At 45.7% G+C, this 24,536-nt stretch overlaps 1 protein-coding gene across 4 annotated transcripts in view; it reads left to right on the top strand.

The window, feature by feature from the left end:
- The first annotated feature begins 16,056 nt into the window (after positions 1-16,056).
- The window catches only part of USP32 (ubiquitin specific peptidase 32), a 64,957-nt gene continuing 56,477 nt past the window's right edge, over positions 16,057-24,536 (top strand). For all 4 annotated transcript variants that reach the window (XM_083875098.1, XM_083875097.1, XM_083875096.1 and 1 more), the window contains exon 1: positions 16,057-16,170. In XM_083875098.1, coding sequence (XP_083731224.1) covers positions 16,113-16,170 — 58 coding nt within the window. In that variant the 5' untranslated portion in view covers positions 16,057-16,112. The remainder of the gene's footprint in view (positions 16,171-24,536) is intronic.

Here is a 24,536-nt window from a genome sequence, read left to right as displayed (position 1 = left end):
CTTCAGAGTCTTTCCTGTGACTTCTGGAACTGACTCGGGTTTTTCTGAAGGACAGCAGAATTGCTTAAACAAAACAAAACAAAAAAAAAAGGAACAATAAACCCACTTTTAGAGGCGTCTATGTGACGAGCAGCACAGGTTGACTCACACTTGGGCAATAACTCTTGCTTAACCTGAGCCCTGTGGGGTGACAGCAGCAGTGAGCTGAGGGAGGGATGTTTGTCCCTGCAGGGGGACCCGGGGCTCCTCTGTTTGTCCCTGCAGAGAACCCGGGGCTCCTCTGTTTGTCCCTGCAGGGGGACCCGGGGCTCCTCTGTTTGTCCCTGCAGGGAACCCGGGGCTCCTCAGTTTGTCCCTGCAGGGGGACCCGGGGCTCCTCAGTTTGTCCCTGCAGGGAACTCGGGGCTCCTCTGTTTGTCCCTGCAGGGGGACCCGGGGCTCCTCAGTTTGTCCCTGCAGGGGGACCCGGAGCTCCTCAGTTTGTCCCTGCAGGGGGACCCGGGGCTCCTCTGTTTGTCCCTGCAGAGAACCCAGGGCTCCTCCCCTGCTGCAGTGGCAGTGCCAGCCGTGTGTCCGGGCTGTCCCTGGTGTCACCCAGCCCGCAGCTCCCCCGGGGTTTAGCCCAGCCCTTTCCCGGCTCGGGGAATGGGTATTTTGCGGGCTCTGGGGATGCGGGTGGCTCTGCTGCCGCTGGATGTCACTGTCGCCGTGCGGGTCCCTGCGCTGGGCAGGGCGGGACAGGAGCTGCGCATCCCTTGGGAAATCCCGAGGGAAAGAGAATCTTCCTGATGGCAGAGGTCACGCTGAGTGGATTTTGATTTTTTTTTAACCACTTTCAGGGTCTCAGAGAGCTCAGGAGTCTGATTTCTCTCTCAGAGCCAGAGGCGAGGCTGATTTCTGCCGCTTTCAGCCGCGTACAGGAGCCAGGAGAGGGCAGAGGATTCTCTGCTCCAGCTCCAAGCTGAGGATTGAATCTGGGATTTTCACCGAGTTGGGACTAGTGCTTATATCCAGATGTGTGTTCAGGCTTTTTGGCTCATTGGTTTTATTATGAAATTACATTAATACCAATTTAAAAGCCCAGAACCCCAAATGCTGAGCCAAGGGGATGTAGATCTCTCATTTCAGATGACTGATGAGCAAGGCTGATGGATGGCTTCCCACCGGCCTCTCTCTTTAACAACACCCCCAAAATCATCAAATTACCGCGCTGACAACCTCAATCCCTGAAAATTAAATATTGATTCTGTATTTTTTCTGTTGACTCATCCGAATCAGAGGAGGCGTTTCCCAGGCATCTATTTCTGCTGTGCCGGTGCCCCCCGGAGCCTCAGGCTGTTGTTTGTGCTCGAGCAGGGGAGTCTCGAAATGCTGATATTTTTCTCCCACTTGTCTTGCATAACAAAAGGCATTTGTCACCCGTTATATAATGGTGAGGTTTGTCATTTCTCCTGCTGGCCTTTCCTGGGCCCAGCACAGCCTGGCTGGAGGTTCCTCAGCATCCCCACAGCTCCTGCTGTGAGTTCCTGCACCCACAACCCACCTTGGCCCTTTTTCCCCTCCCTGTATGACAAGATATGGAGCTCTGTGCTTTGCTGGTGGTTTTTTAGGGGAGCAAAATAATGGGAGGTAGTTTAAGTGATTTTTTGCTTTGTGTGAGGGAGCAGAGGGGTTTGTCCTTAGCTGAGGTGCTGTCCCAGGCCTGTGCTGGAAATGGAGCTGAATTTCCTCCCTGCAGCCCTGAGGAGTTCCAGGAGCACCTGTCACCACCTGCCTCCCTGGGCTGCCAGCTGCCTTTTTAATGCCTCTCCGTTACTGTCCCAGCAGGAATTTGGGTTTGGGTTTTTCTTTACAGGAGGTTTGATTCCTTCCTGGGTGGAATATCTTCTCAGAGCCTTAAAAAGAAACAAATGGTTTTGTTTCCCCACGAACTAAAAGGAAAAGCTGGCTGCCTTCCCTTTTCTCTCTAATTGGAGGAGAGAGCTGTTTACCTGAGGCCTCACATTAATTTGTGGCCTTATCACGGCCAGCTATCAAATGACCACAGCTCCCTTCTAAAGGTGAAGCAGGCAAATGTCCCAGTAACCCAACAAAGTCGTTCCTGTTTTCTGATTTCCTCAAAACAATTTCTTAGTTGACACTTTTTTTTTTTTTTTTTTTTTTTTTTTTTTTTGGGTGGATCTGCTTCTAATTATTTTTTAATAAACTCCCTAAAGTCCATATTTCTTTTGGACCTTTGAACTTCCTGGTGCACCCAGCCTTTGGTCAGGAGATGTTTATGGTTGGCTCTGAGTTAACCCTTTGGAGTTTGTGCTCTCAGGGAACTTGATGGGTTTTCCTTCCTTTGTACAGGTGATGCTCAGGCACAGAGATCAGTGCTGGCAAAGCCAGGCTGTACCTGAACTTGTGGCCTGTTTCGAAGTTTAATTCCTATAGAATCAGACCAAGCTGTGGGTCAGACTGGATCTGTGAAGCATGGCTGGAACATGGGATGAGCAAACAGCTCCCAAAGACTGTAAACAGCACTCAGCCGTCCAGAGCAGCAGGGAAAGTATTGCTGATAAAGAGATTTCTCAGGAGCAGGCTTCTCCATGGACATGGGTGCTGCAGGGTATGGTCATCCCCTTAAATCAGTACAGCAGGAACACCTTTTGGGGAGCAAGTTTCCCATTTTCTCACCAGGGATTTATCCATTTGCTTGTTCTTGATGTGCCCTTACAGATTGTGCAGTTGCTTCATGTCCATCCTGGATAGAAGGAGACCAGCTCCCTCCAAAGAGAAGAAGGCAAGATGTGGATTGTGCATGAGTACAAACTTCATCCTCCTCTTCATTCTGCTCCCCAGCTCTGGCTTGAGAGTGTAACCACTGACAGACCCTTTGCACAGCTTTTATTCTGGTGGGGAACAGGGACCTTGGGCTGCACCTTGGGTGTTCTTAGGGAGCTGAGACCTCAATTCCCATCCCAGTGTAATGGGAATTCAGGGTTCCCTCCTTCACAGGTGATGGTGAAAGCCAACAGCAGTGAGATTTCTCTCCCCTGCATCCCTTCTCTCAGCAAACTGCCCTCGCCAGGGAGAAGCCTGGAAAGGCCTGGAGTTAAAGGCATTTTGTTTTGGAAATTTACTTCCAGGCGAAATGCTTTCACAAAGAGAACTGCCCTGTGCTGCCGTCATGGCCTGAGCAGCCAGACAAGTGCAATTGTTGTGTCCCTGGGACAATTGGTGCAATTGCTGCAGCTGTGACTCAGCTGTGCTCCTGTGCCAGGTCGCTTCTGGCACCCTCAGTCACCCCAGGGCTGCACAAAGGCCCCTCTCTCTGAGCTCCGTGCCCAGAGCTGCTCTTGGCAGAAGTTGGGATCATCTTGGTCAGGAATTCCTCACTGAGCTCCTGCTGAGCCAAATGCCCAGGGCAGGTGTCACCTTGGGAAAGGCACCTATGGATGTGTCTTGAGACAGAGGCAGGTCCTTGTTCTCAGGCTCTCTTAGGGAAGTTTGGCTTTTACCCATGGCTGAATTCAATAATGACAAAAATCCATTAAGACGAGCCCTTAAGATGTCTGTGGCATTTTCCCTCCTGTGTCTGCTTTCTTCCTTCCCCTTGTCTGAATTTCCCTGTCAGCTCTGGATGCAGGAGCCCTTCACAGTCAGGTGCTCAGTGGATGCCAAGATAAATTCTTGCTAACTTTGCACTGAGGTTTGCTGGGACCATCTGAGGTCTATTACAATTGTTGAACTCACACTAGGGTTTTACAGTGCTAGGTGTTACTTTACTCGAGATAAGCTCTGCAGAGGGAAGCAGAGGTGAGAGCTGTGAGTGCAGCTGTGCTGCCTCAGCCTGGCTGTTGTGAGGATTCTGTTAGAAGTGGTTTGGTTGAAGGGGGTGTTGAAAATGCAGCTGGTTTCTAAATGCCTGTTCCCAACCGCCCTCCCGTTGTGCCTGCTGCCTGCAGTCGTGTCACCTGTCCCCACTGTGACAGGCAGCTCCTCTCCTCCTCACCTGCAAACCAAGGAGAAGCCAGGTTATGTCCTCACCTCTCCAGTCAAGGTGCCAAAGGGCAGCATGTTCCTGGCTGATCAGAGCCAGGAGAAATGAAGCTTCTCCAGCATAATCTTTTCACCTGCATTAGCAGCCAGATTAAAGCCCTTTAGGAGCTCCAGGGACATGAGCTGGTTGTTAGCACAGGCATAACCCATATTTGTGTGGCCATATCTGTGTCCTTGTGAGATTACAGCTTCCACATGGCATGTGACTGCCCCATGGAATGGCTCTCCTGGCTTATCATGTGTACACTTTGCTTTGCAGAGGATTGAGAGGGCCTTGAGTTCCCCTTGCAAATCCAGGGCTTTGTTCTCCCTTTCAGTGTTGGCTGCGCTCGGAGCTCAGCCAAAGGCAGGGATATGCAAGTGGGAGGCACAGATGGACTTCTCTGGCCAGCCCTCAGCTGAGGATCTTGCTGTATTTAGAAGTTGTCCATCAACCTGGTTCACTCCTGTGAGATCAGGCATGAGAGAAGCCCAAGCTTGTGGCTGTGTCCTTCTCCCTCCTCTGGGAGACAACACTGCTTTCTCCTGGGAAGCCTCTCCTGCTGGAAGGTGGCACCAGACAGACCACATCTGTGGAAATCTATCAGATTATCCTGCCCACCTACAACAGGAATGTTTTGAAAGGATGTTCTAATTGGATGGGGAAAATCAGATACAAACAGACGATGCCTCTCCTGTTTCTCCCCGTGAAGAAAAGGAGCCCAAGTGCCAGTCAAACACACTGTACTGAAACAGTGCACCTTAGGGAAAACTCTTCCTTTTCCCCTGACAGCTCTCCTGTGAATATTAATTTCTCTATTTGAGTGCCTTCATCTTCCAGGAGCTGTGCAAGTGCAAACATTAACCAACTCCTCTGGTGCAGCAGCTCTTGCAGTGCAGAGTAGGCATGAAGCCAAAAAGGAAGCAGTTGTGAAGATGTTCTCTGTCTGCTGGTGGTTGTTATTTGCTGCTTTGGGCAGATTTAACATGATTACCAGGTGTAATGTGATGAATCTGGTGTATATAATATATGCAGGCATCTGATATGGTGTTTATGTACTGATAGGTCACAGGAAGGAGAGCTGATAAACACAGATAAATGTACAGGTATTCTGCATTGTACTTAAACCAACTGCCTGTACATGTGGTTTAGTTAAACATCAACCCCAACCACTGTTGCCAGATGTACTGCAGTGTAATGCCAAATAGGAATTGTAATGAGGAGTGTTTTCTAGCAACCTGTTCTTACCAGGAGGGTGGTGAATGCTCCATTTGATGGAATGATTAATGACACTCAGCAACTGCTCGGACTGTAAGGGTGGAGGCTTTGCTAATTCCATCTGGAAATTCCTTTCCTGGTGCTTAAGGGTGATGAAGATGATCTTCTCCCTGCAGCTGGGTGCCTACTGGCTCCAGTTAACAAATCTTGTGCCAGGGGAAGGGAACTGAAAGAGAATTTGGGCCAGTTATTGTTTCTGTGTGGCATCATTAGAGGCATCTGAACTGCCAGAGGAGTTCCTTTCTGGTACCTGTAGGGAGTTGCTCATTTAACCACTTGTTTGTAATTAATGTGGTCTAAACACAAGTGTGACTGGTGACCAGTGGTGTGGGAAAACCATCAACACATCTGCATCTCTTTTATCCACCTCTGGCAAAATCAGGTGTGTTCCAAATGTTCCCAGACTGGGAGACACAGGCAGCCAAACCCTCCAGAGTGCCCACAGGGACCAACCTCTGGTGCTCCTTCTCAATAGTTGTATTTTCAGATGTTCCTGCACTATTTTATGCTTCAACAGTTCTGTAGATGTTTGTCTTCAGCTTCTCAGCCAGCTGTTGTTGGTGTTTGCTAATGTCCTATAACTTTTATAACTGCTTGAAGTCCTCAGGAACTGAAAGAGCATTATCAGCTTCCTCCACACTTCTTCAACTTGAAGCCTGTGAGAAACAGGATGGTTAAAGGCTTTTCTTTTTATTGTGCTTCATTAGTTTTTAGAGGTTTATGCAAATTAAAATAGGCATTATTAATGAGATGTTAATGAGCCCATCCCTTGGGTGCTACTTATAAAATCAAATCTGTAGCAAGTTTGGTATCTCTTTTTATGGAAAATATTTTGACTTCTTTTGGATGATGAAACATGAACTCTCTAGGTGATACCAGTCTCGGTCACTTCCTCTCCCCAATGAATCAGAGAAGCCTGGAAAATGATGAGCCTGATACACATTTCCCAGTTGGTGCTGCCTGGGGAATGGGGCAGGGAATGGCATCTCCCCTGTCTGAGCCATGACACCCCCAATTCCACAGTCTCCCTTGGTGGCAGAAGTTCTCAGTTCTGTATTTCCTTTCCCTGCTCCTTTAGAAGGTTTTGGTGTCTATCCCCAGCAATATTCTGTGCACAGGAGTGTCCAACTGGCTGCAGTTGCAGGGAGCACACGGTGGGATGAGGCTTCTGGGCAGTGACGTGTGCTGGGGTTGCACAGGGCAGCGAAGTTCAGGCTCATGGCAGCATCCAGGTCTCATCCCTGTGCTGTCACTGCTGCCCTTTGCGTGCTCGTCCTGCCTCTCCTCTCGTCCCTGTGCCTCCCATCACCCTGCCCTGTGCCTCACCCTGGATGCACACAGGCTGCCTTGGAGTGCTTCTAAATCCTCACTTTACACTGACTTCAGTTCGTGGATTTTCTAGAGGAAGTCAAGTTCTGGTTTTCGTTGTATTTTGGTTTTATTCAAAGGAAAAAGCAAGGAAGTCCCCCTCCAGCCTGCAGAATATACTAATCAAGAGAAGGGGCTTTATTTCTCTTTCTTAAAGCTTCAAGTAGCCTGTTACTCTTAAAATAAACCCCAAAAAGGGCAGTCTTCTTTATGTCATGCTTTGGGTCTCCTGCACGGTGGTGCAGAGGAGTAGCTGTAGTGAAACGTAGGCTCTGCTGAGATTGGCAGGAGGATAAAAAAGCAGAGCAAGGATTTCATTTCTGGGATGTTCTGATTCCCTCCTACCAGCCTGGAAATGCTGAACGTGAGCCTTTGTCTGGCAGATGGGGATTTGGAGAACTGTTGCTAATTACAGCAGTTGTGCTATCTCACTTAAATGGCTTAAATAATATATTAAGTGCCTTTATGATCTCCCACAACATGCTGGAATGCAAAGAAGTGCATTTTCTGCTGTTTATAGTTGATGGCAGGAGTAACTTAGAGCACATTAACCTGCACAAAAAATGGAGTTTGAGGATTTATTGCTTGTGTAGCCCCCAGTGGGGTCTCTAGATGCTCAGATCCTGTTGTGCAGGGTGTTTTCCAGAGGCAAGGCATGAATTTGCATCTTGGAAGGTGAAGTTTAATCAAAAGGAAAGACACTGTGGATGGCTGTAGGGATGATAGGGAAAGGACATGGCACACTGCTGGTCAAGCATTGTGGAGTTAATCGCAGTCTCATGGCAAAAGTAAAAAGTGTGGGACCTGGAGGAAGACCACAGGAAGTCACATTCTAACTTATGTAAGGAGTATTCCCATTATTTTCATTAAAATGAAATTTGAAATTAGAAACAGGTTACTAAGCATCACATCTAGAAGTGGGAGTGTTCCAGGGCCTAGATTAGTGCTTATCCATAAAAAGAAAGATATTATGTCTGCTCAGGAATATTTTTTACCCTTTTTGTGTTTTTATTTAGCAAAAATTCTGTGAGTCATCTGTTTCCACCCCAGACTCCCATGTCTCTTGCTTCTAAATCTCCGATTTCTATTTTTGCTATTGTACCTAATGTTTAGAGAAAATGTGAGAAGAGTGTGCTGTGCTTGTCTTGTTGCTGGCTCTGGTGTGAGGAATAACTGTGGAGCAGCTGAGCAGTGCTAGCCAAGGGCTCCAAAAACCCACGAGGGCACATGGTGAGGGGGTACAGAAACCACAAAGTGACAACAATTAAAAGATTGGCACATTCTGACCCTGAATCTGGTTTAGTTTGACATGGCTCTCTGTAAAAATCACAAGTTCCGTTAGAATATGCTACTAATTAGCAATATTTCACCTAACTGAAATTAACAGGCTCTGCAGAGTAGGGAAAAAAAAAAAAAAAGAAGTATTTTTGTCTGGTTTTGCTTGCTGGTAGCTCAAAAACAGGGAGGTGAGAAACTTGTGTCAAATCTTGAAGTATAATTTTGCAATTAAAAGACTGAGGAGAAAGTGTGATGTGAAGACCTTCAGTTTCCTTGCCGTGACATAAAATTAACAGCTCTCTTCATTCTCATTGTGGTTTAATATTCCTGCAGAGAAGGAAGCAGGAAGAACTCCCTGGGCTGGCTTCAGTGGAATGGAGGAGCTGTTACTTAGGCAATAACAGGGTACAGGCTGGGAGGGGTTTGGGCTGGGTAATGTCTGCACGATGCTCTGGATGTTATAATGTGATATATATCTAAAGCTAAAAACAGAGAGATGCTCTCTGGGAGAGAGGAAACTGTTTTAAAGCATCTCCTGATTGGCTTCCCAGAAATTTTCAAGGTCGTGGATGCACCAGCTTGCAGGGATGCACAGCTGGCACCTCAGCACTAAAGCCAGAAGAATCTCAACTTTCAAAGGCTGTTAGTGAACTGTGTGGGTAAAAATAGAAGGATAAATTGAAACTACCTGAAAGTGGAAGAAACAGCTGGGAAGTGATAAGAGAAAGCAAAATGAGTGAAGGAACTCTTCCCCATCATTGTGGTGTCCAAGTGCTTTATAAGAACTTCAAATTGCTCCTTCCTTGAATGTACCAATTTTCTTTTTCAAACTGTGACAATTTGGCAACCTCCATCTACCCTGAACTTGTCTTCTATTGCTAAGAATCTGCTCAAGAGTCTACTCCACTCTCCAGACCTAAATTTTATTACACTTGCTGGGTCAAAAGCTCTTCTAGGAGTAGCTGGACTTTTACCCAGGGGCTGAGTGAGTGCCAAAGGCTTTTAGGGATAAATTAACCATATGTTTTATAAAATAAACATCCATGCAAATACTTACTATGGAAGGCAAAATTCTGATTAAACCCCCTAATACTTTACCTTGCTGCATGGGCACAATCAATCCACCCCAGTGGCAAGGCACAGTGTTGTCACAGCTCCATGTCCAGCAGTGATCTGTCATGTTTGGGAGTCCTCTGGAACACATGGACAGGCACTGAGTGTTCAGCTGAAACGACAGGAAAACAACCTGGTTGTCAGTGTCCTGCAGTGGCTCACTGCTGGATTCAGGGGGTGGGGTGGCTCGAGCAGATGGCAACTCATCAGACTGTTTTAGTTGCCTTCTTGGCTTGATCAAACAGTTTTTCATTGACTCTGATTACAGGCATGATGCCATCTTAGATAATGCCTCTTGATAAAGGACTTTAAGATCCTTAATTACTATTATTAGCCATTTGACACCATAAAATAAAGGTTTGGTGTTTTAATCTCTGTTTCACCCCTGTCTGTAGGGTGTCTGGAGTGCCCTTAATAAAAACAGGGAGGTGGAACTTTTGGAGCCCTATCAGAAGTTTGTGTGTGCCAGCATAAAAATGTGTGTGTGTGTGCACATTTGGATGTGTCATTGTCCAGAGCTCGTTCACTCAGTGTTGGGAGAGCACTGAACTGAGACATCAGCCTGCTGGCAGGGCCACGAAGGCTGGCAGGTTCCTCTGTTTGGGGACTCCTTTTGTTCAATGTTTGAATCGTGTGAAACCTTAATTAGCAAATAAGAAGCCTTGGCCTTCCCTTGCATGCTCTGAAGCAGAATTAAGAGAAGTGCCAGGATGTGCCAAATGACACAACAGTCCTGGCTCCATGGCTTTTGTTTTGCTCTGCTGCCCTGCTGTTTTGAGATGCGCTTCCCACTGTATCAGCTGCTGGCAAAATGTTCCCTAAGTTGGTCCGTGTTTGATGCTTTGGTGTTGCTTTCTCTGTACACAACAATCAAACTGCTGCAACGCTGGGGACGCTGTGAGCAGCAGCCTTTGAGCTGAGAAGAAAGCAGCCCTTTCTTTGCAGGGGAGAGGTGCCCCGTGGTGCCACCGCGGTGAGTCCCTGCCCGCTGTGCTCCGGGGGCCACGGAAACTCCTCTTTCCACAACGCAATCTGCGCCTTCCTGGAGCAGAGTCAACGTGAGTCACTTCTTGCAAAGCCACTCCTTTCATTTGATCTTCTGGTATTAATTACTTGCACTTCCTCTTGTCACAGCGCTGGGGGTTTTTTTTTTGCTGCCCTGGATGGAACTGCAGAGAAATCCTTCACCTCCTTTCCAACGCCACAGTGGTTTCTATCTACAAGAGAGCACAGAATTGCTTTTATCAAATATCTTTCTTTTCCCATTGTTTCCTGGTGACAGATACTACTCTTAATCTACACAGAGACAACACTTTGAAATGGGAGATCTCTACTCCCATCAATTGTCGGTACGTTGATAAATCATAGCATGTCTCATTTTCTGAATGACACGCGTCTGGATTGCAGACTGCCTCTTTTTTGTCACAGTTTTTCAGTGCTAACAACAGCCTTGCCAAAGCTCATCTGTTCCCTTAGTGTGCATTCCAGCAGGCTGATTAATTCTGTCACACTTTCCCTGTATAAGGCATAATCAAACAGGTTGATAGAAAATCGGGAAGGACGTGATATTTTTATCAATATCCAAGGCATTTCACTTAACTTGAGAGCCATTAGCTGGGGCACCTCGTTACTCCAGGGTTGGAGGAGCATCTGCAAAGTCTGCCAGGAAAGAAGAGTTTATCACTGTTCTTTGTGGGCCTCAAGTGTGATGGTGCCACCCTTCCACGCACACAGAGCAGCTTTGCTTAGGAGAATATCGAGAGTGGAGGGTGCCTTATGGTGTTTTCTTCTCTGTCTTTCAAAGGCAACTGCAGGAAGAGTGGGGGACCACTTACCCACAAACCTCAAAATAGCTGTGAACGTGTGACGTGCCTCACTTTCCTGGGCTGTGGAGATCCCGCTATTAATAACTGGAGCTGAAATTATGGATTGAGCAGCAATGTGAGCAGCACTTCTGAGCAGCTTTCAACCTGTCACGGGCTCCCTGAACACAAACACCCAGGGGTAAGAGGCTCAGCAGAAACATTCATTAATTCTCTCATAAAGGAGTGGCAGAATTAAACAGATGAGGTCTGAGGGATGTTCCCACTTCCCCTGCTGCCTTTTCCAGAGGCTGGGCAGTGCTGTCCAAACCCCGTTCCCGTATCAGGCACAACCTGAAGTTCAGGTCTGGCGTTTGGCACGCGTGGGAGTGCAGAGCAGGGCTGTCACTCCTGCCTGTCACCCCCGCGCTGTGCTGTCACCGCACCGCCAGCCCTCTGGGACAGAGGGACGCGCTGTTCTCTCCCGTGTCCCCGCCCCGCTTGGAACTCGCCAGGGAAAAGGAGGGGATGAGGTGTCCGCTGCTGCCGGGAAGCAGCAGGGGATGATGCCAGGGCAAAGGCCTGGCTGTTGGGGCAGGGGCAGCTGATCCAAAAAGTCCTGAGAGTGCTGGGAGTCCAGTGCTGGATCCCTAGGGCAGGTGTGAAAAGAGAAGTGCCCGCAAACTGGAAATGAGGGAAAAACTCCCAATCATCTCACTCTGACAGTGCCCTGGCTACACCACACTGCAGCCCTGCTGAGCACTGCCTTTATTAACATGTCCCTTCAACCAGGAGGATGGTTCTAATTTAATTTAATTTTTTTTAAAATTACATTTTTCATTTCCCCCTGCAACATTCCACTACAAAGTTCACGCTGGCAATAGTGTGGGAGTACAGCTTACATGACAACAATAGGAGGGACCTGGTAAGAGTCTGTTCCTTTTATTCCCCCTGAGTTCGTATAAATCCGTCACCCTCTGCTACCACTCTAAACCCACTTGTTTCCTAGAAAATGTGGGATGTGAGAGAAGTTTCAATTTGCATGTTGTTCTGTTATTCTTGGAGGAAGCTTTTGTATTTCCTCTCTCCCTGATAACATCAGAATCAGACTGGTGGATTCGGGGTATTTTTCTCATTCACCAGTTCGCTGTAATTAGATATGAAACCATTTAGCTCTGACCACTGCAGACCTGACTGAACCCTCTCATTGCATCTTCATCTCTCTCCCACTTTCTACTCTTCTCAAATATTTGGGATGTGCCCTGCCACGTTCCTTGTCAGGGCTGTCTGGAGCAGGAAGAGGTAAAGTTCTGTGCTGCCAGGCTCCCGCAGCTCCTGTGCAGCAGTAAATACCTGCTTTGCCTCAGATCCTTGACAGTGATGCAGAGACACTTAAAGATATTTGCTAAGTGCTTGTGAATTAGTTTTTGATTAGCGAATAATTAATAAATTCCAGCAATCCAAAGGACACGTGCCCAGCTGGATTTGCATATGTAGCACTTCTCTGTGACGAGAGGAGCTCAATTCACCTAATGCAAGTCTAAATTCTCTGTATCTTAATTTGATTTACCTTTGACACAGCATTTAAATAGCAGCAACATCTATAATCTTGTGCTCCCCAATAAGGCTTCAGTGAAAAGTTACTGCCAGATCTAATCCAGGGTTAGCACACACAGCCTTATCTCAGGGTTCCTGCTTCAGTGCCTTTGAGAACATGCTTAATTTAATCTGAACAAAGACACTGCCACTGGGAGCCTCCAGCCTGGCTTTCCAATCCAGAGTATCTCTGTGATTAAATTTGGTGCAGGCCTGGTGTGTACAATGGATCCAGTAAATGATTTTGGAGAGCTCTTCAAACAAAATTCTGCTGGTTCTTGGGCACTGTCTGTGTGGGACACGAGGGATGCCACTTTAAGTTGGGTTTTTCTTAAAGTGCCATACATTTTCTTTGGAAGAGGTCTGGGTTTTTTGGCTAATAGGAAATGTTAGCCATTATTATGAACCATCCCTCCAATCCCTTTTCCTTCCCACAGTGGAAGGAATTCCTCACCAGAGGGTTGTGGTTCCTCATTTGCACCAAACACCCAGTCAGCTGTTTGTGACTACAGACTGGTGGCAGGATCTGATTTGTAATTATAATTTCAGTCATTCATTTTTTTCACTATTTAGCTGTCATTAAACCCCCAATACTGCAGAGGCTTTGGGTCAGAGTTGTCCTCACTGCTGGGTGTAGACAAAACAGGCCTGGTAGTGCTGTGTCAGGTCTTTAGTGAGCCTTGGTGCTCAGGGGTTTTGTGCTGCTCTCTAGTAAGAGCCTGAGGATAAACAGTGGTGGAGAACTTGGCCTGGAAACCAGCAGGAATTGGTGTGGAGCTGCCTCACCCCAGCACTGAAGCTTCCTGCTCTAATTGCTTTCTCTAACTGCTCTGCCAGTTTGGGGCTGGCCGTGTCCCAGTGCTGCTGGTTCCAGGCAAAATGGGATTCTGTCATTATCTCTGTAATTCAGGGGAGAAACCAAAACATTAAAATATTATTACTGGATGTAAGGTCACACAGGAACACGACAGAGAAGTCAGGAATTAAACTCCATCTCCTCAGCTGAGAGTTAGTGCTTTAGGAAAGGGATCCATGGCTCTAGGAATGCCATGCAATATTTCACTTAATCACAAGATAAAACAGATTTCTCCAGCTGTTTCTGGCATTGCCGACTTAGGCTTTTGATTGACACGTTGCCGTGTTTGTTGAATTAATTCTCAAATGTTTTAAAGAGTTTTTGTCTCTAAACTGGAAGCTGCTTGGTGAGGAACTCTGGTGAAAAGAGATATGCAAAGGTAAAGTAGGAATAAGAGGATAGATGTATCAAGGGAGCTTATATCCTCTTATTCCTCTGCTACCTTTACATTCACCTTAACTCTTTAAATGATAAATACACAACCAGTGGCTGATGGGTGAAGTGTATTTCCACCAATTTAATTTATATTTTTTTAAAAATCACTTAAGTTCTCCTCCTCATCCTCATAGGGATTACCAGAGAGGTAAAAGATCCCTTTGTGACAGATTTTATGCTTGAAAATTATGTTTTTTTGATATGCCACAAATCTAAGATTAAAAAAAAAAATTCAGAAAAGATACGAAGAGGCTTTAAGGAGCTTATTTCATTTGTAGTGTGTTTCCACCAATTTAATTTATATTTTTAAAAATCACTTAAGTTCTCCTCCTCATCCTCATAGCCTATATTCCAGAGAGGTCAAAGGTCTCTTTGTGACAAAATTTATGCTTGAAAATTACATTTTTTTGATAAAAAAATAATCTAAGATTTAAAAAAAAAATCTAAGATTTAAAAAAAAAATCAGAAAAGATACAAGGAGGCTTTATGGAGCTTATTCCATTTGTAGTGTGTTTGCACTTGGATTACAGGAGGAGAAATTTGGCCTTGGAGCCCTGTGTCTCTGCGAGCAGCATTCCTGGCTTTGCATATCAGATATGAAATTTGTTTGGAATGTTTGCTATAAAAATACCTACGCATGAACTTACATCAGCGAGAAAGCAACTCCAGCCTGACCTTTCCTCAGCTCCGATGTGGCAAGATCGCTCAGTGAGGAAACACTAACTCAGGGAATGACTCGCAACTGGTGTTTTCACAGGCTTTGTTTCAGGGCAGGAACAATCCTTGGAACAAGCTGCCCTTAGAAATCAGTGTTTTCTTTCAAACTCCTTATTTTCTGCTCGGGAGTGACCCAGGGTAGGTTTACCAGGCTTAATGTTGTAACAAAGCCATTTGGGAAATCCTCCCATTCTGTGTCAGTCCTGGGCTGAATACTAAAAGCAAACATGCTGGAGAAACAGCAAAGGGCAGGGGTGGTTTTGATCCTTTTACAATTCAGCCCGTGTTTCTGTTTCAGACAGTGAAAAGACATTTTAATGGAACAGGAACCTCCTACTGTCACCCCATGCCTGCAGCCCTGCGACTTGAGAGGACTTTTTTGAGGAGAAACACCGTGCCCTGAGAGGTTTGAGGGGGCTGAGGGGCTGCTCCCCCTGAGGGGCTGATCCCTTATGAGTTTTTTGAGAGTTGAGGAGCTGATTCCCTGTGTGCTTTGAGGGAACTGGGGGGGATCATCTCTGTGAGGTTTTGAGGGGCTGAGGGTTTATCCCCTGAGAGGTTTTGGGGTGGCTGAGGGGCTGTTCCCTGTGAGGTTTGAGGGCATTGAGGGGATGATTCCTGTGAGGTCTGAGGGGGCTGAGGGTTTATCCCCTGAGAAGTTTTAGTGGGGCTGAGGGGCTGTTCCCTGTCCGGATTTAGGGGCTCTTGTGAGGTTTGAGGGCATTGAGGGCACGATCCCTGTGAGGTCTGAGGGGGCTGAGGGTTTATCCCCTGAGAAGTTTTAGTGGGGCTGAGGGGCTGTTCCCTGTCAGGATTTAGGGGCTGTTCCCTGCGCAGTTCGAGGTCACTGAGGGGATGATTCCTGTGAGGTTTGAGGGGGCTGAGGGCTGATCCTCTGCCAGGATCCGAGGAGCTGCTCCCTGTCAGGATTTAGGGGCTGTTCCCTGTGAGGTTTGAGGGGGCTGAAGGATGATCCCCTGCCAGGATCCGAGGGGCTGCTCCCTGTCAGGATTTAGGGGCTGTTCCCTCTACGCTTTGAGGCTTCTACGACTCTCACCCTCCCACAGGAGCCTGAGGCTATTCCACCGGGGGGGAACTATCTATCATCGCACCGCAGCCTTTTTTCTCTCCCCTCCTCTCCCCCGGCTGCACGCTACGGGGGGAAGCGGCTGACACCTTTCGCAAGCGACACGGCGGGGGCAAGAACCAGCGGGTTCCTCCCTCGTCACAGGAAGGACGAGGAGCGAAACCAAGGAGCGAAACCGAGGAGTGAAACCGAGGAGCAAAGCCGAGGAGGGAAAAGGAGGGGGGAAACCGAGGAGAGAAGCTGAGGAGGCACCGGCGCGGCTCCCCCTGAGGGGAACGCACGACAGCGCCGCCCAGCGGACGGCGGGAACGGGGAGGGCTCCGCAAGGCGGGCGAGTCCTCTCTGACCAATCACAGCGCCCGGCCCCGCCCCTTCCCCGCGTGACGCGCGCGCCCGCGTGACCCCGCGGGCGATGGAGGCTGCGGCGGGGCGGGCGCGCGGCCGCCGCCTCCTCCCCATCCTGACCACGCCCCCTCCCCGGGAGGCCCCGCCCCCCGCCTCCCCCGTCGGTAGCGGCTCCGGCGGGCGCCGCCGCGGCCATGGACTGAGCCGGCAACCATGGGCGCCAAGGAGTCCCGCATCGGCTTCCTCGGCTACGACGAGGCCCTGCGGAGGGGTGAGGAGGGCGGCGAAAGGGGAAAAGGGGGTGTGGAGGTTGGTGGGGATAGCAGGGAGGGGGGGCCCGGCTCGCGGTGCCCCCCGGTGAGGCGGCACCTCCATGACGGACCCCGCGCGGAGGCGCTTGCACCGTTCTGGGGCTCCTTCACCACCCTCCTCTCCACCTCATCATTTATTTATCTATCTATATTATCTATTTATTTATTTATCTATCTCTTTCCCCCTTCTTTAAGGCGGCCACGGCAGGCCCCGGTGCCCGGTGCCGCGTCCCCTCCTCTCCTCTCCTCTGTGGGCCCGGCCTTGGGCCGTGTGTGGCCGTGTGGCTGTGCCTGGATAAATCAGGCAAAGCTCTGCTGCCATCCCGGTGTGACAGGGCTGTCACACAGCTCCCGGCTCCTCGACTCGTGTTTACTTCCCCCCCGTGCTTTTCCCCGCATGGGGAAAAGATGGATGTGGCTTCCCTGGCTCCATGTCGCTGTTTTTAACCCCGTTTTTAGGGTCCTCCCGGAGGATTTAAAGAGGGAAAAATATAAACAAGCTTGAATGGTGAATGCTTGCAGCTGCAAGGGGCTCCGAGGCGACACAGCGAAGCTACACACCCTGAGTCTGGGACTGATAGCCAAGTCCAAGGACAAAGAGGGCCAGGAATTCAGCAGTAAATGATTTGCAGGGAGGACAGGTGTTTTAATTGTTGCCCTATTGTTCCTTGACGTGGTGCAGTGCAGGTAGAGCAGCTCACCTGTTTGATGTTTAAAGCCCTGATAAAATTCACAAGCCTCCAGCTCAATCTATGGCTGCTGCCCCTTTTTTTTTTTTTTTTTTTTTTTTTTTTTATTCCTTCCTTGCATGTGAGAGAGGCATGTCAGGAGTGATAAGGGAGAACTGGGAGGAACCGCTGGGTGTTAACTGAAAAAAGAAACAAATTGACGTGAATTGGGGTTTTTTTTTGTTAAATATTTTCTAATTTTTTTAAATATATATATTTTTTTTTTTCCTGGTGGAGCCTCTGAGGGATGCCATGTCAGATAGGAAATGGAGCAACGTAGTGTCAAGCAGGAGAAACAAACGTATGATTCAAAGTCACTTGCCTTGCAGATTTTAAATACAACAGCCCTGAAGAATTTTCACTGCTAGTGAAAGTCTAGGAAGCCTTTGAAAGCTTTTGGTGCACGTATTTTTAGAAGAGCAGGAGTTATAAATGCAGCTTGGTAGAGGTGTGAAGTTAAATATATCAGGGAGGGTTTGAAAATAAGCTCTTTGGTGGGAAATACGCTCGGTTTGGTCACGATGTATATTCCAAAGTTCATAAATAAGAAAAAAAGCAAGTGTTTTGGATTTTGAAGTTAGATTTAAACTCTTAACACTGCTTCAGAAAATCAAGGAAGTTGATCTGGATGCTTCATAATTAATCAGATTGATTTCTTCTTAATAAGGAATTATTTCTGTGCAGTGAATATAATACTTCTCTTTGTTACTATTTTTATTTTTTTTTTTGGGATGTTTTTCTTCTCTATATGAGACCTTCAATACTGTTTTTCTGTAGGAGACCAGAAAGGTTGTTTTAGGCACTCTGTTATAAATTGATGTTTTGCTAAATAACTATGTTGTTTACTTAACCAGTGAATCAGTGTATGTATGAAACAGGCCAGTTATCAAAACATTATTTGTTAGACCATTCTCACTTCCACAGAACCTTGCTGGTACTTGTGGCATTTCTGTGGACACAAACAGAGATAATGAATAAATGTCAACATTAAAAAAAAAAGAAAGCCAAATATTTTTATCTCCAATTAGATCCACCTTCTCTAACATTATTTCCTGGTCGTTAAGTGCCGAGAAAGTTTTGCTTTAGGTGATACTTGTAGATTTTTTTTTTTCTACTGGTAATTCTTCATGAGTAATCAGTAGTTGGTTACCTGTACTTGTGGCAATCATTCAGAATGCTGTGATTGTATATTTGAGTCACCAGTTTGAATTCCAGTTGTTCAGAATATCTGGAAAAAATGCTGCTTCAGAAAATAAAGCTGACTTTAGAGCAATTTAATTCGTTGCAATTCCATTTTGGTAGTAACCAAAGTCTGGGAAGGTGGTTAAAGGCTCACAATATAAACAACCAGAGCTAAAATATAACTTCTGCTGGAGGAGATGAAAGTGCCCGAGCAGGATGGCCTTTTCCACCCTTGAAGAGGAGACAGCCCTGGTGTTTTATTTTCCTCCTTTTCCTTGGCACAGGCAGCTGGCACTGCTGTGGTGACGTGGCCCCGTGTGGATGGGCACAGTGAAGTTGTCCTGTGTCCACCAGTGCAGCTCACAGGACTCTCATCATCCTCCCTGGCAGTGGCAAAGCAAGGGATGCTATTTTAGACATCTCTTTTTTTATGAATTTTGCCAATTGTGGTCATCTTATTTATAGCAGCCAGAGGGACAAAGTGGTGTTGCTGTGGAAAGAGGTATGAGAGGTGAGGAGAGCTATTCCTGACCCCACAGAGCTGCTCCCGAGGAGATGAAATCCTTGGGCAGGTCATTAGAGGTGAAGCCAGAAGTGCTTTGTTCCAAACTGAGCATAAAACTGTCAGTTATTTTATCAAACTAAATTTGTGGTGGCATGAACTGGTACTGTGGCTTTTGAGCTTGTTGCTTTTTATCTTAGGCCTAAAATCCAACAGCAATTTTCTTCCTAGGGCAGTGCTGCAAGTCAGCCAGGGTCGTGTTTTGGTGGATTTTCCAATGTTGTTTTGGTGGATTTTCCAATGTTGTTTTGGTGGATTTTCCAATGTTGTTTTGGTGGATTTTCCAATGTTGTTTTGGTGGATTTTCCAATGTTGTTTTGGTGGATTTTCCAATGCTGTTTTGGTGGATTTTCCAATGCTGTTTTGGTGGATTTTCCAATGCTGTTTTGGTGGATTTTCCAATGCTGTTTTGGTGGATTTTCCAATGCTGTTTTGGTGGATTTTCCAATGTTTTTCCCTGATTTCCCACTCCTACCACTGTGTCCATCAGGCTGTCTGGGTGCTCTGGCCTTGGCAAGGAGATGGTGCTCTAAAATCCTGTTTTATCTTTTATTTCTCCTGCTGCCAGTCTTGACACCCAGTTCCTCAAAGGGGCTGTCTTTGGGCCAGTAAAACTCTGTAAAAAGAACTTTTTTATCATTATTAGCTCCAGCACAGCAGCTCCTGCATTCACTGTCATATATGGAATATTTTAATAAAAATTCTCCAGGAAAGAGAGGCCTGTGTGATATTGGTGGCCAGTTTATCTCAGATCTCTATGGACTGTATTTTCCAATGGCTATTAATGTGTTCTGCTTCAAAAACTCTGAGAGGATAATCGTAGACTGAGCATGAATTTACGTAGATACTTGGGAATTATGAAACTGTAGAATCTGTAGTCAAAAGTTTCTGTGAATGTTACTTAGAGCAGGTGTAATTCAGCCCATTTCCAGCTAAATATTAAGTCAGGGAACCACTAAGAAATGTTGGTGGATAGTCATGGATCTGTCAAATTTGAGCCAGAGAGGAAGACAGATTTTTCCTTCTGCCCAAAACAAGGTAAAATTTTTGTTTCACGAGTGCAGGGTGGAAGAAGAGAGAGCTGCCACAACATCAGCACGGTCAGTGAGCGTAGAATTTGCAGAAATGAGTGACTGCTGATAAATCCATTTAATTGTGTTTGGTCCTGTGCTCAGCGATCTCTGAGAAAAAGAGCAAAATGAAAGCACAGAAATAGTGCTGTTGGAAATAAAATTCCAGCTAACAGCCAGGAAAAAAAAAAAAAAAAAAAAAAAAGCCAGCTATCAGCAAGGCAAAACTTGCAATTGTATCAATTCCACAGGTTTGGCCTCTGGAGAGCTCATGGAATTGTGATTTTTAAAGGCATTTTTGTGCCTCTAAAATGGTACCAACAGAAGAACATCAAAGCCATCAAAGTAACAAAAAACCCCTCCCTTAACCCACAAGGAGGTTGGTGAGTGTGTGCCAGTAATGACTAATGTTGTGTGATGGGCAGAGGATAAATCTTGCTAATGACCTTTTGTGTCTTGATTGAATTTGAAAAATAGCTACATTTGTTTTATTTAAATCAAGGCAAATATATCTGGTGTCTGATCATTAACATCCTCCAGCGTACTGATGTCATAAATCTGACAAAAGGATGATGGAAAACTTGTGCAAATATATAATCATCTAGTTGAGGCTGTCGATCTCAGCCTGGTGACAAATCCATGGACTCAGCCCTTCAGCCCGTGGAAAACTGCTTTTTATTACTCCAGATTACGAAATTAACTTTTTAAATCCCAGACATCTTTTGAGGAAAAACGACCAGGGAACCATTTTAGTGGTTCTGTATTCCACAAAGGGGGGTTGTTCTGATTTATTTTCTCTCATAGCTGAAAAACCAACAGCTTGACCGTGCTAGGGAGGTGAAGGTTCTTCAGGATATGTTATTTTCTAAAGGTATAAACCTGTGCTTTTTTGAGCCTTGAATTTCAGAGGCCTGTGGTAAAAATGCCCAGAAGTCTCTCAGCCTTTTTTTTTTTTTTTTTTTTTTTTTAAGCTATCAGAGGGAACTGAATCTACTGTGGAGACAGTCTGGATTCTCTAGTGAGGCTTGTTATGTCAGCCAGTATTTGATGGCTTCAGGGCTCTGTCAGATGATGAAAGCAGGTATGAATGCAGAGCTTCACACTTCCTGTTTATAAAACTGCAGAGCTGCGAGTGGCCGCTCAAATTCACAGAGCAGTAATTATTTCACAACTCTGGCATTCACTGGTGGTGCTTGTTTTGGGAGGGCACCTCAGTCAGCTCTGCTGAATGTGGATTTCAAAGGCAGGAGCGACTTGGGGAATTCTGCTGAAACTTCCATAAAGTGGTGAGAAGATGCTTCTTAAAATCATGGGCTGGTTTGGGTGGGAAGGGACCTCAAAAATCATCTTGTTCCACCCCCCTGATGTGGACACCTTCCATGAGACCTGGTTGTTCCATCCTGGCCTTGGACACTTCCAGGGATGGGGCAGCTTCTCTGGGCAACCTGTGCTTGGCCTCACCACCCCCTCACAGGGAGGAATTTCTCTCTAATATCCCGTATAATCCACTCTGTGTGAGTGTGAAGCCACTCTCCCTTGTCCTGGCACTCCAGGCCCTTGTGAAAAGTCTCTCTCTGTGTTTCCTGTCAGCTCCTTCAGGTGCTGGAGGGCTGCAATGAGGACACCCCAAAGCTTCTCTTGCCCAGGCTGAACAATCCCAATTCCCTCTCCCTTTCCTCCAGCAGAGCTGCCCCATCCCTCTGATCCTCTGGTGCCTCCTCTGGACTTTCTCCAGCAGCTCCAGCTCCTTCTGGAGTTACACCTCTGCAGGTGGGATCTCACCTGAGAGGGACAGGATCCCCCATTTCCCACTGTGGGGTCAGCCCAGGACACAGGGCATGTCCAGCCTCTCACCCACCAGCATCCCAAATCCTTCTCCCTACAGCTGCGCTTGATTTATTGGAAAATAGATGTTTTTTTAATCTCTTAATTCTTCAGCTGCTAAATTGCAACTTTCTCCTCTCCCTCAGTTTCCAAGTTTAGAGAAGTGAACTCAAGGGGGTTTCAAACTCTTGCTTAGAACTACCCAAGTTATTTCCTATTGGAAATGAGGAACATTGGTGGAGTGAGCTTCACCCAGCTAACCGTAAATTTCCTTCCCTGAGTTACCTTTTGTGGTCTTTAGAGGTTCTTTACGAAATACCAGTTAAAAACTTACAAATTTGGGGGGTAAATATTGCCTCCTGCTTAGGCTGCTGCAAGTGCTGTGGTTCTGTGGGAGCTGATTGCATCCTTTGAGCAGGTTTTTTTAGTAATTCTTAGATGGTTCCCAAGCATGGCAGAAATTTGGTGATTGCTCAAGTGTTGAATGTGCAGAGAGTGATGCAAGTGTGAGGAAAGAGGATTTAAGAACATAGATGTTTCATAAATAAGAAAAAGTTGATCATCTTAAAGCAAAAAAAAAAAACTCAAAAAGTTGAATTATGATTCAGTAAAGGTTGGGAATCCTCTGGTTTCTTACTTCTCAGGTGAATCATGTCTGTAAATAGGAGCAGGCTGACAATATTAGCTGCAGTTTTGTCCCGTCAGCGTGTTACTGGAGATTCCAATCAAAGCAGGGCAGGAAAGCTGCCAGGGGAGTTTAAATAGATATCATTCCAGCCATGGGGCTGCAGGTCACAGGATAAGCTGAACAAATCCTCATTTTGAGTGTTAAATATCTTGATATAAGTGAAAGGACCACTTATCAGGCTATTCTGTATGTAATTCATTTTCTTTTCTTGGTGCAGACTGAAACTGAGTCCTCCAAACATTTATTTGGATTATGGATTATATGCCTGTATATCTCACAGATCACAAACCTGAGCTTTATTTCTTATATTTTAATCAATTACATCAGTTATTTTATGGTTTCTAATCAGTTTCTAGTTTTTCTTCCTGTAACACCAGGATTTTTTTTTTTAAATATACATGCCCAGAGAAAGTTGTTGAACTTTCATCCTTGGAGATTTCCAAGCTCTGTCTGGACAAAACCCTGCAGAAACTGGTTTGAATTCAGCCTTGACCCACTTTCACTCACAAGGGTGAATCAAGTGACCTCCTGAGATACTTTCCAACCTGATAGATTCTGTAAAATATTTCTGTTCAGCTTCAATTTTGTTTTGATGAAGTCCTAAATTTACCTGACAGCGTCTTACAGAAGAAAAAAAAAAAAAATAAAAAAGGACAAAAATAGAAACTAGGAAGTTGTTCAGCGTGAGATGAAGCATCTCTAATGAAATGTGAAAGTAAAAAAAAAAAAAAAAAAAAGAAGAGGGGACTACTTTGAATCCTGTTTACTTGACTTGTAACAGTTTCAGGCTTTCTGGCTGCTGGCACTGCAGCAGGAATGAGTAAAACAACCCTCACCCCTCTGCTCTGCTCAAGGGAACTCGGCCCACTGTCTCCTTTCATAAAATAAGTAAAGCATTCAGTTCTTTGGTACTCAAAAAAAAATGAAATCAGATTCACAAAATGGGGTGACAGGCCTATGGGAATGAAAAAGAACACAGCATTAACAAATAATGTGATGAGGTGAGGCATGAAGTGTCCATTGAATTCTGTAAATTAGGTTTATTGTAGGACTCCTGCTCTGAGGTAGGACTAGTTAGGGTTTTTCTCTATTTAAAAACCCAGATGTCACTAATATCTGTCAGTCAAAAAGTGTCACTATCTTCTGAAAATTGAGTGTACCTTTGGTCAGGTTGTGAAATCATACATTGCTATAAATCATTTGGTATGTGGGAGGTTTAGTCAGCCTTGAGCTCTTATGACACCTGTATGACTTAGTTATTAATTATTATTAAAATAATCCTGCTCTGTTCTGCTCCAAGAAGAAGTTCTGTGAGCATACAGAAAGCTGATGGAAGAAGGGTAGGACAAGTGCTGCATTTTCAAATAATGTTGTTTCTGTCCCCTCTCTTTGGTTATTTCCAAGCCTGATGTAAACCAGAACTCCCCACTTGGGGTTTTTAGGGTCTCCTGTAGAGCTCTTCTTTGCCTGATAGTTTCCTACTTTGAGTTTCTGTATAGAAAAGAAAGTTCTGGGGGTTAATTCTAATTAAGACTTTCAATTTTTAGTCATTTAAAAACAAGTTATTTCTTAATTTGTTCCATTCCTTGAAGCAGGTGCTTTTTCTATAAGTTGTACTTAGTCTGAATTATTGTGAATGTCCGTGTGATATTTGCAGTATTGAAGAACTACAAAAAGCATCTTTAACATTTAATTTTCATATGAAAAGGTCATTTACATAATGAGACAATGAAGCCTTTTGGGCAAAGATGAATGTAGAAGAAAAAATCCATTAAGGTAGATTCTGCCTAAAGAGTTTGAAAGGGGCTAATTCACCAAACTTTGAATGCTGGATTATTGCTACCATTTACTGGCATAAAACTCCCTGCTCGCCTAAAAAAAAGAGTAACAAAATCCTAATGCATATTTTCTTTTGTGATTTCTTCAGGGACACCTTACCTTTGTTAGTGATGACTCCATATCTCACAGGTTGTGTAGCTTTAATGTTTGCAGCTGAGCCGTGTGATAGTAGTTTTCATTTCTTTTTTTTTTTGCATAATGAATTTTAAAGCCTCTGAGAAATGGGATTTTTTTTTTATGGGGTTGTATTTACAGCTGAGCAGGGCTGACATGGTCCCTACAGGTGGGGCTTATTTGGGAAGTGCATCACTTTAAAATGCTGCTTTATTAAACTGATGTCAAATCTCTCCTGCATTTCTGATTTTTAATGGCTGTAAACTGAGTTCAGATCATGATTTGACACTAAATCTGTCTGCAGATGGGTTTGGTAGTA

The sequence above is a fragment of the Zosterops lateralis genome (assembly GCF_965231275.1).
Source record: "Zosterops lateralis genome assembly, chromosome: 19".
NCBI classification, from domain to species: Eukaryota; Metazoa; Chordata; class Aves; order Passeriformes; family Zosteropidae; genus Zosterops; species Zosterops lateralis.
This window is presented reverse-complemented; position numbering and strand designations above follow the sequence as displayed.